We start from the raw sequence: 18,738 nt of genomic DNA on the forward strand, positions 1-18,738 counted from the left end.
GACCATCCTGGCTAACACGGTGAAACCCCGTCTCTACTAAAAAAAATACAAAAAACTAGCCGGGCGAGGTGGTAGGCGCCTGTAGTCCCAGCTACTCGGGAGGCTGAGGCAGGAGAATGGCGCAAACCCGGGAGGCGGAGCTTGCAGTGAGCTGAGATCCGGCCACTGCCCTCCAGCCTGGGCGACACAGCGAGACTCCGTCTCAAAAAAAAAAAAAAAAAAAATTATTTGCAGACTGAAATTTGCCTGCCAACTTGCGACTTCTGGCATTAGTCTAACAACTTTAATTAAAAAATGCAGAGCTATACCTGATGCAGTTAAAGAGGGTTGAGAGCTGATTTCCAAAATCTTAGTTCAGTGTTTTCTTGCATCGCATATCGGGGCTGTGTATCCACTTTTGGGCCTGTAAAGATTCCCCCAGTTCATTTTGGTTCCTTTTTTCCCTACACATTCTTAATTCTTTCACCTCCTGGCAAAGTTTGGAAGCCTAGTGTCATCTCCCCGTTTTCACTCCACTCACTGTCTTTTATTTAAGAAGGTGAAAAATGGGTGGGGTAGGGAGGAGGTAAGCAGTCTTTGAAAAACCTGAACTCCAGCCACATGCCCAGCACTGGAAACATTCTATATATTGTCTCATTTAATGCTCCAACAGTTCTATTTTCTCCTTTCACACTGAAGGAAACTGAGATTTAGAAGCATCGAGGAACTTGCTCAGAGTGTCACATAATCAAGGTTTGAACCCAGGACTTCACGACTAAAGCTTACGTTCTTCCCACTGTATCACGTGAGTCCCGTTCCCTAGTCTGAAAAGCTGTAATGATGACCACACAAGAGAAAGTTTAAGAGCAAAGCTTTTCTTTTTATTGCAGTTATTAGTGAAAGTTATACTTCAAACTGAAGCTAAGCAACACTAAAACCATTAATATTTTTAAACTCAAGGATTAAAAATAAATACAACATAGAACTCTCCAGTAGGCAGAATGGCAGAAAAAAGAGTAGTGGTTCTGTCACAGAACATTTCGTGACAGTTTGGCTCAGAAAGAATGACAATTTCTTTTTGTTATTGTTGTTGTTGTTTTTTGCCTCCCAACAGGAAACAATGACAATTTCTTTAACGCAAAATATATGAGCTGCTTAAAAACCAGCTTCTTCAAGCTTCTCCATCTCACTCATAACTTGTTTGTAGTATAATAATTTTTGTGGGGAAGATAGTGTAACTGAAAAAGAAAATATATTACCAAATTTTAAATACTGAAAACAAGTACTTTTGTTCAAAAACTTTATTTGCCTTCTGCTCATTATAATTACATATAATCTTCAAAGAGTTTAAATGACAACCAAATCCAAGGCCTGGCCCCCAAGAACACAGTGATAGGATTCAGCATTTGGTGTTTCTAATTATACAATGACTACATATATATCATAGACCTGCTCTCATCCATTCCCCACCATGAAGTTCCAATTTCCTCTTAATAAAATATGGCAGTCAAGTTTAGTCTCATTCAAAATCTTATCTGGTCCTATAGCATATTACAGACTTAGACTCACTCTTCTGTTTTAATGGATGTTACTGTGTAGCCGAAGATTTAAAAAAAAGGTTTATAGATATACACTTGAAATTCTGCAGTCTTGAAATACTACAATAAATTGTTCTTACTTATGAAAAGCCAACGACAACAACAAAAAAGGCCAGGCCAGGCATAAGACAGAGGGGAAGGGAAGATGAGGGGGGAGGTTTGAGAGTCCCATCATTTTGCCTTGCTGAAACTGGGTTTCAGCAGAAATATTTGGCAAGAGTAGTGTGGAAAAGGAGGATTGAGAAAGAGGTTACTCTGATTTTATGTAATAATTCAGTTTCAAAACATACTGATATCAACCTCCAAAAATAGTAGTTCACATCTGCAATACAAATAGGCACACACGGTAAAGATGGTTAAAAAGTAGAATTTAAAAGGCTATTTGTCCATCTTCAGGACATTTTGCAGGCGGCCCCACCCTCCCCACATGTCCTGTATTTACATTTTACTCTTCAGAAAAGCCCCTTTTAAAAGAATGCTATTTCTTCCTCCATTACTTAGGGGTTTTTAAAATTTTTATTATTTTTTTTAGCAGCAATTATCTAGTGGGAGCAGTTAGCTATGCTTTAGGGGTGTATGTTTGTATGTGCATTGTGTATAACAGAAATATTCTCTAGAGTGAGCAGTCAGATTACACTGGAATGGTCATAATACAATTTAGTCCCCCAAACACTAAAGAAACACATTATTTTTTCTATATAAACTTAATATGCAGAGTCGTAAACATAAAATATTGATATATACACACATACGCACACCACTGCTTCCCACAGCCTATGAATGCATCCACGTACTAGTCCATAAGAATGATCTTTATTCACAAGATATAGTAATACTTTCATGGGTCCATAACTGAAAAGAGACATTAAAGCTACACATTGCAGCAAAAATAGGTTAAAAGTATTCCTGATATATCATTGTCAGCTATCTCATTGCATAAGGTGGATTTTTTGTTCATTTTTCATTTTTCAAACATGAATCTCCCCAACTTTTCATCTTCAGTACTTGAAATTCTGATTGAAATTAATGCAGATGCCACCTTTGTTAGTAATGAGTTGGAAAAGCCCAACTGCCTGCAACAAGGGGAGGTCGGCATCTGTAGAGATAAAAGTAAGTGTTGAATGCATCCATACCCTGTGTACCTAAAATGCATCCTTTTTCCTTTTTTAAAAAAATCTTGTCTGTAGCAACAAAGAATTGTTTACACTCCCTGCAGTGGTATGCCCTTTGTAATTTCCTAGAAACAGAATCTCTTCCCCCCATGGAAATGCATAAGCCTGCTGAAATGTAAGGACCTGCCACGATCCATAAAGGTAACTGCATCAGATGCCTGACATGACCCGCAGGTGCTCAGAACTGATTCACATGAAGCAAAAACTTTCACTATATTTAACCTTTACAGGTACATGATGATTGGAATTTTTAAAGTAAAGCAAAGTTAAATTCTGCAAAGCCATGAGTGAAATAAGCACACTTTCTTTCTTAAAATCTAACCCTCTTCTTCAAAGAAAGGTACCAAAAATCGGCCAAGAAACAGGGGAATAACTATCTAGTTGTACAATAGCCTCTGATACTAACATGTAGCAAAAGTGCCTGAAGGCAAAGACGAAGTTAATTTCTAAGTATTTGTATATTATTATTATTATTATTGTTGTTGTTGAGACAGAGTTTCGCTTTGTTGCCCAGGCTGGAGTGCAGTGGCACAATCTTGGCTCACTGCAACCTCTGCCTCCTGGATCCAAGCAATTCTCCCACCTCAGCCTCCCGAGTAGCTGGGATTACAGGCACCCTCTATCATGCCCAGCTAATTTCTGTATTTTTAGTAGAGACAGGGTTTCACCATGTTGGCCAGGCTGGTCTCGAACTCCTGACCTCAAGTGATCCACCTGCCTCAGCCTCCTAAAGTGCTGGGATTACAGGCATGAGCCACTGCGCCCAGCCAATTTCTAAGTATTTGATAGTTTTCACCACATTAATCTAACTCAAAATAAAGCTGCAGCTGCCATAGCACCACTAAAATAATTTGGTTTTTGAAGTTATGCTTTTGCCAAGGATTATTATAAAGAAAAATTCAGCCTGTGTGCTGGGTATCTTGCAGGGAAACAACAACAGGATATGCTTGTAAGTGAACACTATACCATGATAAGGCCTATGTTTCTTTTATTCCTGTTTCATAAAATGACCCATGGTAATTAAAGACACTTTCACAGAGGCAAACTGGAAAGGAATCCTTCACACACACTCTTCTATTATCTTGAAAGTCTGAAGAGCTTTTCCTTTGGAGAACTCAAATACTTCCGCAAACATTATCTTATTCTTACAACAATTTAGCGAGCATGCCTATGATCCCAGCACTGGGTGCTGAGGCAGGAGGCCTGCTTGAGCTCGTGCCTATGATCCCAGCACTCTGGGTGGCTAAGGCAGGAGGACTGCTTGAGAGCTCAGGAGTCAGAGATCAGCCTGGACAACATGTGAGCCCCCATCTCTGCAATCAAAGAAAAGAATCAGCCAGGTGTGGTGGCATGCACCTCTAGTCCCAGCTACTTGGGAGGCTGAAGCAGGAGGATAGTTTGGGCCCAGGAGTTGGAGCCTGTAGTGAACTATGATCACGCCACTGTAGTTCAGCTTGGGCAACAGAGTGAGACCCTGACTCAAAACAAAAAACCCCAACAATTTAGTGAGGTAGGTGAGGACAGGTATTACCACTCTTATTTACAATGGGAAACTAGGCACACAGAGATTAAGAGAATTGCCTAAGGACACAGAAAAAATCAGTGGGAGACCTATTACTAAATTCCCCTGGCTCATATTCTAGAGCCCTTTCTACTCTCAAAGGCAACAAATTCTCAATAGGCTTTTTCCAGTTGTGAGCTTTCAAAAGTTCCTCCGTTAAAGAAGACCTTAAGCCTTCTCTCTTACAGCCCACGCTTGACTAGGAACTGGGATGAGTTTTAAACTATTTTTACATAATATTTGGCACATATCAAGAAGGCAGATGTGAGACATAAGCTGAATAAAAAAGTCAGAATAAATACATAAATTAAAAGAAATGAACAGGTTAAGTATTAATTCATTCAATATAATTTTTTACATATTTTAGAAATCATGTATCAGAATAAGTCATAACATTTTAAAGTTTAAATCAGAGTCCAATTTATCAAATCCATAAGCTATGTTAATTTTCTTTAAGAGTATGAGGATCTCTGTTGGTTGGCAGGTTAAAATATTACTTTCAAGAATAATTCTTATTTATTATTTATTTTAAAGATTGGGGTCTTGCTGTGTTGCCCAGGCTTGCTTTAAACTCCTGGGCTCAACTATCCTCCTGCCTCACCCTCCTGAGAAGTTCGGACTACAGGTGCAAACCATCACACCTGACTAATACCAATAATAATTTTATCACTTTGCTATAATACATCATGTTCCTGATTTATATTCTGTTCACATTAGCACTCTATAGCTAGCAAAAAATTCCATGGCTAGAGATAATACTTGCAACATTAATACTTTCAATCTTAATTCTCACTTAACTGAGTTAGAATTTCTCTTCATATATGTTAAAGTTACACTGTAATAATCATCATTCTATTTTTGTTTTATCCTTCCCCTCTTTTATTTTTAACAGTGTACGTGTGTGTGTGAGTGTGTGTGGTGATGAGAAAAGAACAATTGTGTGATTCACAAATGGCATAAAACACTGATTGTATTACAAATAAGAATGGTGGCACTCTAGTAAATAAGATAATGGAATGTCAAAGGAAACAGACTTTAGAATACAAACATGGAAAACGTGCTGAAATATCAATCAAGCTATAACTTGTGGCATGTGATTCTTCTTTCCCAAGTATTTTGAGAGTGTTATTTATCCCCAGTAGAATTCTATATAAACTGCCTCTAAGTTCTTTTCCTATTCTTTTTTTTTTTTTTTTGAGACAGTCTCGCCCTGTCGCCCAGGCTGGAGTACAGTGGCGCGATCTTGGCTCACTGCAAGCTCCGCCTCCCGGGTTCCAGACTACCTTGTCTGGAAAGGCCCTGCTTGGTGTTTTCTATTTAAAGGAGAAAACCAAAGATGTTATGTTGATAGCAATGCCTGGCTCTATTAAGGATAAATACTTCATTTAATTTCTTTACTGTAATTCAGACTAGTAGGATTCTCCTGCCTCAGCCTCCGGAGTAGCTGGGACTACAGGTGCCTGCCACCACGCCTGGCTAATTTTTGTATTTTTAGTTAAGACAGGGTTTCACCATATTGGCCAGGCTGGTCTTGAACTCCTGACCTTGTGATCCGCCTGCCTCGGCCTCCCAAAGTGTCGGGATTACAGGCGTGAGCCACTGCGCCCAGCCTATTCTTTCTTTTTTAAAGAGGGAATGGGGTTGGACCCCGGGCTAAGAAATGAGAAAGCTCCTGGAAAACCTTAATTGCAATTAATTACTATAGAAGATCAAGTCTGTGCTAGCAAAACCAAAGCTTGTTTTTGTTAAACTCCCTGGGATCAAACTGTATCCACTAACTGGGTTGGACTGTCTGTGCCAAAATTCTTTCTTCATTACAAACTAACCAGTGTTTTAACCAAATCCCACACCAAAACCATTTTCTTTACAGGACAGACTACCTTGTCTGGAAAGGCCCTGCTTGGTGTCTTCTATTTAAAGAGGAACACCAAAGACATTATGTTGATAGCAATGCCTGGCTCTATTTAAGTGTGCTTCATTTAGTTTCTTTACTGTAATTCACAAGCAACCTCCAAGGCTTCTCTAAGTTACTGAGAACAGGTGTGCCTTTGGGTCTGGGACAACATTATCATATAAATTTAGATTACCGAGACACTCGTCTTAGGTCTCTTCTATAGGTTCAAATAGCAATAGTTGCTCTTTTACTCTGCAAATACTAAACAATTGTAAGGTTTCTGTCCAAGGATCCCAGCAAAGGAACCTTATTCTAATTTCCCCCTCACTATATATTCTCACAATCCTACTAGTCTATTTCTTTGCAAAAACCTCCAGTTTCTCAGATTCTGACAATAAAGATGCACGAATGCAACATTTTTGCAGTCTTTCCTTCTTCGGTTCTAAAAAGACTATTAAAGGATTAACTTGAGATTTCTGTTTTCCCAACCAAAAATGAAATAAAGATGAAATAAAGCCATGAAATAAAGATGAAAATTTTGCCGGGCGTGGTGACTCAAGCCTGTAATCCCAGCACTTTGGGAGGCTGAGGCGGGCGGATCACAAGGTCAGGAGTTCGAGACCAGCCTGGCCAATACGGTGAAACCCCGTCTCTACCAAAAATACAAAAATTAGCCAGGAGTGGTGGCGGACGCCTGTAGTCCCAGCTACTCGGGAGGCTGAGGCAGGAGAATTGCTTGAACCCGGGAGGTGGAGGTTGTAGCGAGCTGAGATCGGACCACTGCACTTCAGCCTGGGCAACACAGCGAGACTCGGTCTCAAAAAAAAAAAAAAAAAAAAAAAAAAAAGATGAAAGTTTTGTCTTTTATTTTTAAAATTATTATTATTTTTTGAGACGGAGTTTCACTCTTGTCACCCAAGCTGGAGTGCAATGGTGTAATCTCAGTTCACTGCAAATCTCTGCCTCCTGGGTTCAAATGATACTCTTGCCTCAGCCTCCTGAGTAGCTGGGATTACAGGTGCCCACCACCATGCCTGGCTAATTTTTGTATTTTTAGTAGAAACGGGTTTTGCCATGTTGGCAAGGCTGGTCTCGAACTCCTGACCCCAGGTAATCAGCCTGCCTCGGCCTCCCAAAGTGCTGGGATTACAGGTGTGAGCCACCGTGCCCAGCCAAGATGAAAGTTTTAGGCACTAAATATCAGAGTAATCTCCCTCTCTAGTCTCTGGTGTTGCCTCTTCAACATCAAACATAAAATTATAGATAGCATACAGCCAATTTTTGGAAAGAGTAAAATTTAAAAAGCAAGGCTCTAATGACCAACACTCCCATCTGTTTTCTACACATAACGCTGTTCATGGCAATTCTTTTTTGGGATGATCTATTACTTACTGCACAAAGATTTTTTTTTTTCTTTTTTTTGAGACAGAGTCTCACTCTGTTGCCCAGGCTGGAGTGCAGTGGCGTGATCTTGGCTTACTGCATCCTCTGCCTCCTGTGTTCAAGCGATTCTCCTGCCTTAGCCTCCTGCCTACACCTGGCTAATTTTTGTATTTTTAGAAGAGATGGGGTTTTGCCATGTTGGCCAGGCTGGTCTTGAACTCCTGACCTCAGGTGATCCGCTCACCTCGGCCGCCCAAAGTGTTGGGATTACAGGCGTGAGCCACCGCTCCTGGCCACAAAGCTTTCTTTCTAAAGAGGTGAACTAAACATGAATAAGCCATCAAGTACTTCACTGCGGTCAAGCTGTACTGATGCCAGGTAGCAGGATTTGTGAAGCCTACCAGTTAAAACAGCAAAATAGGCTCTATATGCCAGGTTTCTATGAACTTTCAGAAGGAAAAAGAAAACACAGGACCAGATGCACCTTCTTTTTCTTTTTTTTTGAGATGGAGTCTCATCTCTGCCTCCCAGGTTCAAGCGATTCGCCTGCCTCAGCCTCCCAAGTAGCTGGGACTATAGGTGTGCGCCACCACACCCAGCTAATTTTTGTATTTTTAGTAGAGATGGGGTTTCAGCATGTTGGCCAGGATGGTCTCAATCTCTTGACCTCGTGATTCGCCCACCTTGGCCTCCCAAAGTGCTGGGATTACAGCCGTGAGCCAGCACGCCTGGCCCAGAGGCAACTTTCAAAATGTTGGTCTTCAGGAACTACATGTCTGCTAACCTTGTTATTCCATGTTGACATGTAATGAATACAACTATAAAGGTTATAAGCACAATAAATATCTTTAAAAGCGGACATACACTCACAGCAAAAATATTATTTAGCTTTTTTTTTTCTTTTGAGATGGAGTCTTGCTCTGTCACCCAGGCTGGAGTGCAGTGGTGCTATCTCGGCTCATTGCAACCTCCGCCTCCTGGGTTCAAGCCATTCTCCTGCCTCAGCCTCCCCAGTAGCTGGGATTACAGGCGCATACCACCATGCCTAACTAATTTTTGTATTTTTAGTAGAGACGGGGTTTCACCATATTGGGCAGGCTGGTCTCCAACTCCTGACCTCGTGATCCTCCCACCTCGGCTGCCCACCCAAAGTGCTGGGATTACAGGTGTGAGCCATCATGCCCAGCCACATTAATTTGCTTTTAATTAGTAGTAACAAACTCTTATAATCAAAGTAAAAATCTGTACTATCTGTATACAATTAGTACTTAATGTGTGGGGGGTGGAGGAAGTGTCTCAGAATAGTATATCATAGAGCAAACTAATGTAACTGGTAAAAATGCAAAAAGAAGTGAAATGGCTAATCTCTTTTTTTTTTTTTTTTTTTTTTGAGACGGAGTCTTGCTCTGTCACCCGGGCTGGAGTGCAGTGGCCGGATCTCAGCTCACTGCAAGCTCCGCCTCCCGGGTTTACGCCATTCTCCTGCCTCAGCCTCCCGAGTAGCGGGGACTACAGGCGCCCGCCACCTCGCCCGGCTAGTTTTTTGTGTTTTTAGTAGAGACGGGGTTTCACTGTGTTAGCCAGGATGGTCTCGATCTCCTGACCTCGTGATCCGCCCGTCTCGGCCTCCCAAAGTGCTGGGATTACAGGCTTGAGCCACCGCGCCCGGCCAAAATGGCTAATCTCTACAAGAAAACACATGTTGATCTATGTTAAACTGTAAAACTTACCATACAAAAATAAAATTTTCCCATTTATAATTACCTGACACTTTTCCATTTCCCTGCCTCTCAGTGGAATAATACACTACAGTAAAATGTCATACACTGAGTTCCAATAATTTAGAATTGAAAACCCAGAGGATGGAATACAGTTTATCTTTTAACCTCTTATAGAAATTTCCTGACAAGCAAATTCATGGTGTAAAAATACAATGCAAGTATTTTACCTGCTTAAGGGAATATACTTTTTTCATGTACTTTTATTTATTTTTATTTTTATTTTCTGAGACGCAGTTTCACTCTTGTTGCCCAGGCTGGAGTGCAATGGCGAGATCTCGGCTCACTGCAACCTCTGCCTCCTGAGTTCAAGTGATTCTCCTGCCTCAGCCTCCCGAGTAGCTGGGGTTACAGGATGTGCCAACACGCCCAGCTAATTTTTGCATTTTTAGTAGAGACAGGTTTTCGCCATGTTGGCCAGGCTGGTCTCGAACCCCTGACCTCAGGTCGTCTGCCTGCCTCAGCCTCCCAAAGTGCTGGGATTATAGGCCTGAGCCACTGTGCCCAGCCCATGTACTTTTATTTTAAAAGTTAACATGCCAATATACATAATCTTGATCTTGGCCAGCTTTAGTGGCTCATGGCTGTAATCCCAGCACTTTGGGAGGCTGACATGGGAGGATCACTTGAGCTTAGGAGTTCAAGACCAGCCTGGGCAATATAGTGACCCCACCTCTAAAGAAAAAAACCATCAGCTGGGCATGGTGGCGCACGTGAGTAGTCCCAGCTACTTCAGAGCTTGAGGTGGGAGGATAACCTGAGCCCAGGAGTTTGAAGTTATAGTGAACTATGATTGTGCCACAAAACAAACAAATAATCTTGACCTACTCACTAGGAAACTGGAGTATCTATATATAATTGAGCTTAATATTCTATAATCATTCTTTTTACTGCCTTCCAATTTATTCACATTCATAACTTATTACTATTGAAATTTTTAATTAGCTGAAGTACTCTATTATAATCAGTCTTTATACCTGGCTCTCTCTAGCCACTTAAACTCTGATTTCTTCACTGATACTCAGGGATTGAATCAACTTTAGAAGTATGCTAGGGAAAAAATCAGGGTAGCAAATCTTCCATATAACAAATTATGGGAGGAAAGTTTCATTTCAAAATCAATTATCAATGAGTTTTGAATCACTTGCTATTTGTTTTCCAGGCCTACAAAAAAGGTATCTTAATCCTAATGCTGAAAAATGTGACCATTTAAGCAGTTTCAATATACTTAAAGTTAAAAAAAAAAAAAAAAAAAAGAAAAGGCATGTAACAATCATTTATTTGACAGGTTTCCCCAAAACTGCAATCAGGTAAAATAAATCCAATCTGTTATGTTAGTTTGCTACTAAAGGGAAAAAAAAGATCAAACTTACAGGAAAGCCCCACCTCCCCTCCACATGTAGAAATCTGTCTAAAGACTGTCTTTAATGCCCACTATATAAACAACATTAAATATTCTAAGTTACAAAATAGTGTTAATGGTTTATTGGTAAAAATTCAAACTCTAGAGTTTATGGAATTCGTAGTTTGGTTGGTATATTAACACTCCATCTTAATCTTTGCTGCTATTACAAAGAATGAGGAAAGCTAGAAATATCTATAAAAATAAAATACCTTAAAACCAACAAGCAAAATATAAAAGTTGCACACAAATTGCCAATAAATATAAACATCACAATAGAAAAATTAATCTTAACAAAAATAAACTCATAATTGCTATTAAGACATTATAAAAACAAAAAAGTTTAATGTGCATGGATATTTGCAACAGACACAGTACACTCCAAACAATATAATTTTACTATCATTATTATATAATGCAGCATACAAGGTTACTGAGGTGTGGTATTTTTTTGTTGTTGTTGTTGTTGTTTGCTTTTAGTTTTCTTTTCTGGAAGAATGCTCACCAAATTCACAGGAAAGAAGTGCCTAGGTGATCATTTACTGCTATTTACTGCTTCCTGGTATGGAGCAAAATTGCCCTCTGGTAGATAACTACATTTCTTTTTTCTTTTTTTTTTTTTGAGATGGAGTCTCGCTGTGTCGCCCAGGCTAGAGTGCAGTCGTGCGATCTCAGCTCACTGCAAGCTCCGCCTCCCGGATTGATGCCATTCTATAGGCGCCTGCCACCACACCTGGCTAATTTTTTCTATTTTTAGTAGAGATGGGGTTTCACTGTATTAGCCAGGATGGTCTCGATCTCCTGACCTCGTGATCTGCCCGCCTCGGCCTCCCGAAGTGCTGGGATCACAGGCGTGAGCCACCGCGCCCGGCCCACTATCTACATTTCTAATGACTATGAAAGGTCCTGCTATTTTCCTTTCTTTTGCTTATTTCCCCTTAAGCACAATTTTGCACATCCTACTTCTAATTAACTGATCAAACCCTTTTAAATGCCTTGTCATCATTTTTCATAGTTCCTGCATTCTAGAAAAAATAAAAAATCATTTAAAATATTCCTTGGTGTCTAGAAAATAAAATTTCTTTAACAATAGAGATCATCATTTTGCTTTCTCACTTAAGCTGATCTGAATGATGACTTGGTATTGCCTTTATGAGCAGTCCTCCTTAGTAATGACTAATTAGGCTGGGTGTGGTGGTGCATGCCTGTAATCCCAGCTACTCGGGAGGCTGAGGCAAGAGAATCACTTGAACCTGGAAGGCAGAGTTTGCAGTAAGCTGAGATCACACCACTGCTCTATCACTCCAGCCTAGGTGATAGAGCAAGAGCTTATCTCAAAAAAAAAAGAGAAAAGATTAGAAGATGTTGCCTACAATTCCAGGCAAGTTACCTTTCCCTTTGGACACTGGTACTATACCCATAATCTTGTTAAAAAGTTAAGTAGTTTTGCTGTTTTATGTGCATTATGGATTTCCTCCAATACAGCTGAGAATTAAAAGGGTTAATTCTACTAAATATTTTGTTTTCAAATTTACAAAATAAATTTGGTGAGCATTTACCTTTACTTTACTGCATAAAAGCTTTCCTTGGTTCCCTTGGATGAGACTCAGGACAACAACTAACATTATTTTTATGAAACTGTCACACTCTTGGAGTTCTAAAATAATTTATCTTTAAAATTCTTAGCTTCGTGCTACTTGAAAAATAAAAATCTACAGCACCATCTTCTGAAAAGGCACTTTCTAAGAACCGCCTTGCTTAAAAAAATGATTAAAAAATTTAACTCAAGAGTCTATGCCCTGACAAACATCTTTGCTTTACTGAGACCCTAACATAGATACATTAGATTTTGGTTACCTTAGAAATTAGTCTAAAAAAGGAAGGGACTCCAATGGCTGGATAGGTGATTTGATAGGATTCTAATTTTGTCACACCGTTTACCTGATACTTCAACAGGGTTTCTCACTGGTACATCTCAACCCTCTATATTGAATCTACCATCCTTCTATCTTTAATGCAAATTAAAATCTTTAACTTCCATATTTTAAGAACAAAAGATTCTTGAGATTTAATCAATGATGTAAACATCTGGAGTACTAGTTTTGATGGGTAAAGTAATACAAATTTCAATGAGTAGTAGGGAATATTAGTACAAGCCTTGACCATTGTATCTTAGTTTAAAAAATTACGTTGACTGACATGGAAAATTATAAACTTAAATGTACCATTTTAAAAGCAGGAAAAAAGTCAAAATAGTTTTTCCCTTTGTGTGTGTGAGATTATATATATACACACACTCATACATATACACACACACTCCCCGCCCTGCTTCCTGGGACTCAGCTTGGCTTTCACTAATCACAGTGACATTTCTAACATTGTAACTGATCAAGAATGTTCTTAGTATAAACAGGACTTTTTAAAAAATATTTTTTGGAGAAAATTCTCATTTTCTGATTTCTGCACTGTCTTATCTATTCTTGGCTTATTTTTTGACTCCTATAGAATCACAAAAGTGCTTTTGTATGATCAAATATGAGAACTGAAATAGGAAAACAAGGGTTCTAAATTAGGGTTATACTGCTACTCAGGAAGGCGTTACTTGATGTCAAACCTCCCAACAATTCTTACTGAAGCTTTAAGACATTTATGAATTCTCAAAAAGTATGAAAATAATGAATACTTCATATGGATAAAGCCAAAATAAAGGTGCCAGACTAATGATCTTTATGCAGCTTGACTAACTAATAAAAGGCAATCTAAGTAGCAAGTTACTGTTAAGGGCAACTTGCCTGTTCAACAGAAGAACATCTAAGAGGATAAGCTAAGCAAACATTTAACTCAGGTTTAATGACACTGAATGAAAATTTTGCAGAGTTGTCAGTTAAACTTCTTGGTAAAAATATTAAAATCAAGTTTGAAATAGGAAGACTACAACATATTCTAGCTGTATCCAAGTCGTTTGCTTCTTGAATTTCATAAAAATCACCGCCCTTGGCAAATTCATGTAGGTCTCTAAACAGATCCATCAAGTTCCTTGAGTAACAAACGGTCTCTAATTCCTGGTCTGCAATCCATCTAAACACTTCAGATCCATCACTGGCATGCTTAGCGCTCACTCTTTCCTTGAACACTGAGATCCTCTGCCAGTCATTCCTGCTGAAGGGCAAGTCAGCTTTTATTTCCCTAGACATGCCTTAAGTCTTTCATGACTCTGTCAGGAGGCCTGTCCTCCTAAAATCCATTAGAGAATATACAAGTAAACACTAGGCAGTGGTGAGTTGTGGAGAAGCTAGCCTGGAAACTGGTCTACATCTTTAGAAGACTGAGAATCCCTGTGCTGGAAGGCAGAGATGCCTCTATCAAGTGCCTTCCGAAACACTCAGTCATTCCTACTAGAATCCCTCCTAGACTGTCTTCTAGGAAGAGAAATATATTAATAGGTTATAAACAGGGATTTCCCTTAGAATAATAGTTTTTCCAAGAAACTTGTTAGAAGATAACTATTAAGAAAAAGAAAGGGAACCTAATATTTCTTTGAAAATGTGCCAAAAAACCAGTACTGAGGAGGCTGAGGTACCCTTTTTCAAACTGTAAAAGTCAAAATCTACATTTCTAAAACAAAGAATATCCTGATATTAAATTGAAACTAAAATGGCAGCACCCTGTGTTACTTTGATATTTCGTGTCCTTACTCTTACTTAGGAAAAAAAAAGGGTCTAACACTAGCCTTGAATCCCGCTTATCTCCTTATTGTTTAGTGCAGTAACTGTCAGACTCTACTTAAATAAATATAGCAGCTACAATATTGTAAGTGTATGGTCCTCCATGCCAGTAACCTGATACTGTAATATAATACATGTATCAGCACTTTACTTAGACACTTCAGCCATCAAGAATATACATTAAACTCCCAACTCTTCTTCATATGAAAATCAATTATCTAGTTGCCAGACTGATATTCTACAGTCAGTCTTGTAAGATACATTATAGAAAAAAGAAGATTAAAATTTAGCATTCATGATATAGTTAGTGAGCAAGGGCAGGAGCAGAAGGGTCACTGTGAATTTCATGTTTAACTTAAAAAAAAACTTTTTTAAAATAAAAAAGATTAGAAATTCTGCACCAGAAGTGCAACAATAAATAGGACAAAAATCAAGAGGCATTTGTCACTTAGCCTTTTACCTTAAAATTCTAAGCACAAGTTTTCTTGTAATTAAGAACCAATGGTAATTAATATACCAATTTGTTAGCAAAATAGAAATATAGTATACATATTCTTTCAAGTTAATTAACTGTAAACTAGCAATGCTGACTAGTGTAAGAGCACTCTAAAAAAGAAATCACTCAAAAGGTAAAACTTTATAATTTAGAAAAAATATTTTTCCTCTTAAAAAAGTCCTTCCAAATATATTTAAATTAAGGGCTCCACTCTAGCATATACGAGTGACTGAAAATTAGGTGAGAGAGTACATAGAGAAAGGGTATCTACAGTCATTCCCTAAAGTTTCCCATATGAATCTGTGCAGCTCCCATGATAAAGGAAGATGTTTACTCATACTAATCAAGCACATACCAATTAAATTTTTATCATCTTGGGTATACTGTTTTCTTCTCTTGCCCATGATCCTGACTATATTCAGTAAAATTTCAGTGTAAAAAAATCCATCTTTTATAGGAAATTTTTCTGGAGGAGATGGGAGAAGGCTGGGAGAAAAAATGTATATACTATACAAATATTACCTTTTGTAAAGTTCTTTGCAACAGTGTTGTAAATTGCATTTCAGACACTTCAAAATAATAAACATACAAAATACAGTACTTTCTTAGTTTTCTGGCAGAGGGACAAAAGATTTCATGCCTGTCGGAGGACATGGGCTCAGATTTTAGGCTCAAAATACAGTGAATTGGCAATAATAGTGGATTACAGGTAAGAGAGAAACTAAAGATCTAAATCCATTAGGTTTCACGTGCAGATGGAATTCTGAAAGGCTAACAACAATGCCCACTGGAAACAATCTGTAGTATCTATACTCTGAACCAGTGCAAAAAAAAAAAAAAAAAAAAAAAAAAATCAAAATGCAATTTTCATGAGTTACAAAGTGCAAAGCTCCCCTGAATCCAATGTTACTGATAAACTCGGTTTTGATAGCTTTATAGTACTTTTTAATACCTTAAAGTGTAATCAATAAAACAAAAGTTTTGTAAAACAATTTCCCACATTTCAGTGATTTAACTGATTTAAAATGATCAAAGTCCTAACTTCCTTTGTTACTATCACCTTAATTTTAAAAGGAAAGTTACACTGGTGATACATTAGCAAAAGTTTTAAAATATCATCTTGCATTTTCCTGATTCTTTTTAGTAAATGAAAATGGGCAACTAGCCAATATGATTCTTCAATAAACACAATCTATTTGCAAATAATTTAAATATGTTAAGCTATTCACGATTATTTCTTATATAAAAGTTCAACTTTATTTCTAATATTCAAGTTGGACTCATTTAGGCAATTTCACTTCATTTTCATTATGATTTTTTTTTTTTTCTTTTGAGACAGAGTTTTGCTTTTGTTGCCCAGGCTGGAGGGCGATGGTGCAATCTTGGCTCACTGCAACTTCCGCCTCCTGGGTTCAAGCAATCCTGCCTCAGCCTCCCCAGTAGCTGGGATTACAGACGTCCACCACCATGCCCAGCTAATTTTTGTATTTTTAGTAGAGACGGGGTTTCACTATGTTGGCCAGGCTGGTCTCGAACTCCTGAGCTCAGGTGATACAACTGTCTCGGCCTCCCAAAGTGCTAGGATTACAGGCATAAGCCACAGTGTCCAGCCTTTTTTCATGATGAATTTTAAAAGATATGCTTTAAAATTGAAAATTACAAAACTTTCCTTCTGAAATTAAGGCTGTATTCTTTGCCCTTTTAAATTATGGAGGTGCCTGTTCCTCCTACTATCCATGGTAAAGATGCAAACAGACACAACTTTCCTTTAAAACTGCTTATTGCACTAAAAGATAGCAAAAACAAGTTGTCAGTTCTTAAAATAAACACGATTATATTTTTATAAAAGATGCTGCCAATACAATTCTATAATTATTAAAGCACTATTCTAATAAATATAAAAGAAAAGGAAGCTATACTTCCAAACACATACATATGTGTTTATATACACACACATACATATATATATATAAAATATATGAAAATCACATTAAGGTATGAGAGGCAGCAAGTAAACTATCAAAAAACAAAACAAAAAAATCCCTCAACAACCCCTTCTCTCTCTCTATTCAATTTCAGAGGTCTCAACCCCTACAGAATTCTAATCTTTTAAAATATTTACCCTTTATAAAAGCTTTAAAGAATTTCTGCGTATAACCCATAGAAACAGAAGGTTTCAGAAAACACATCACTTATCAGAGAGAAAGAGTTACAACTTCTGACAGGTTTTATATTTATAGCAGCTTTAACAAACTCACTAAAGAAAAAGAATAGCAGGCCAGGTGCGGTGGCTCACGCCTATAATCCCAGCACTTTGGGAGGTCGAGGCGGGTGGATCACAAGGTCAAGAGATCGAGACCATCCTGGCCAACATGGTGAAACCCCGTCTCTACTAAAAATATAAAAATTAGCTGGGTGGGGTGGCGCATGCCTGTAGTCCCAGCTACTTGGGAGGCTGAGGCCGGAGAATCGCTTGAACCCGAGAGGCGGAAGTTGCAGCGAGCTGAGATCTTGCCACTGCACTCCAGCCTGGTGACAGAGCAAGACTCTGTCTCAAAAAAAAAAAAAAAAAAAAAAAAAAGAAAAAGAATAGTTCAGGTTGCTACTGCTTATATACAAATTACGCAAATGTATGTTCAGAGTGGGAGGGGAGAGACACACTCTCACAAAAAGTTATTTTATGTATATATATGTGTGTATGTGTCTGTGTATGTATGTATACTATATATATATAAAAGTTTGATTCTTAAGACAGCAATATCAGGAGTTGAGAACTCAGAATCGTGTAGGAGATAGGAGTCAGGAATAGGGTATGCAAAATAAAAGTAGAAATCTAGTTTGCCATATTTTACATTCAAACGAACCAGGTAGGTGAATATTTGAATGTCACTGGTAGGATTAGGGAAAAAATGTAGGTGATGAAGGCAAGGGAAAAAGAGAAATAAAAGCGGTAGTGCTAGTAGAATAAAAGGGAAAGGAAGTTCCCCAAATGGAATGAATTCTAAAATATATACACAGACACATATATATCTATTATCAATCCAGATCCAGATATATATGCATATGAAGTATGGATGTATATATTTTAAAAATACACAGACACCTTTTACAAGAATATATGAATGCACATTAATTTTTTGCACATATAATTTTGAAAAATCACTTTGATTATTCATGAAGGTGTATATTTTTTAAACCATCATTTACTTTTTCGATACTTTTTTTGCAAAGATAGTTGTGCTGCCAAGCAACTTGAGGTAAAGGCATTAAAAGGGTTAGACTACAAGAAATGAAAACAAAACAATTGCGATACTTCCTACAGGAGACCGCACAAAAAGCAGTTGGCTGGTTTCATATTGCATAATGATGCTGTGTTCCTTGATGAAGTAAACAATCTTCCTTGTATTAACATAAGGATCAGACCTTGGCCCCCACACAGTGTTGGTTTCTGTATGGCTGGAGGTGTCCTTACTCAATTGACTCCACTGGAAACATACGTTGTATGTCAATTCATCTTTCAGTGCTTCCTCTCAGAGAATATACTTGAACTATTTAAGCAAAGTACATTGTGCGTAAGGTATCTTGGTGAATCTGTACAGCCTTGGCAAGAGCTTGTGGATCTCGCCCATTGCTCTGTCCTGAAACGTGACTTCCTTCAGCACTGTAAGAGAAGTGGCAATGAACACAAAAACAAACTTTCTATTCTGATGTAATGATTCTGATAAATACTATTTGTTGTAGAAAATTCCA

General features: G+C 38.2%; 1 protein-coding gene across 9 annotated transcripts in view; it reads right to left on the minus strand.

Annotated features, from left to right (window-relative positions):
* Positions 1–838: 838 nt before the first annotated feature.
* The window catches only part of AGO3 (argonaute RISC catalytic component 3), a 139,720-nt gene continuing 121,820 nt past the window's right edge, over positions 839–18,738 (minus strand). For 8 of the 9 annotated variants that reach the window (XM_007979422.3, XM_037997061.2, XM_073007487.1 and 5 more), the window contains one exon: positions 839–18,649. In XM_007979422.3, coding sequence (XP_007977613.1) covers positions 18,541–18,649 — 109 coding nt within the window. In that variant the 3' untranslated portion in view covers positions 839–18,540. The remainder of the gene's footprint in view (positions 18,650–18,738) is intronic. The other variant, XM_007979423.3, reaches the window with a different exon arrangement.

This window comes from Chlorocebus sabaeus, chromosome 20 (assembly GCF_047675955.1).
Source record: "Chlorocebus sabaeus isolate Y175 chromosome 20, mChlSab1.0.hap1, whole genome shotgun sequence".
NCBI classification, from domain to species: domain Eukaryota; kingdom Metazoa; phylum Chordata; class Mammalia; order Primates; family Cercopithecidae; genus Chlorocebus; species Chlorocebus sabaeus.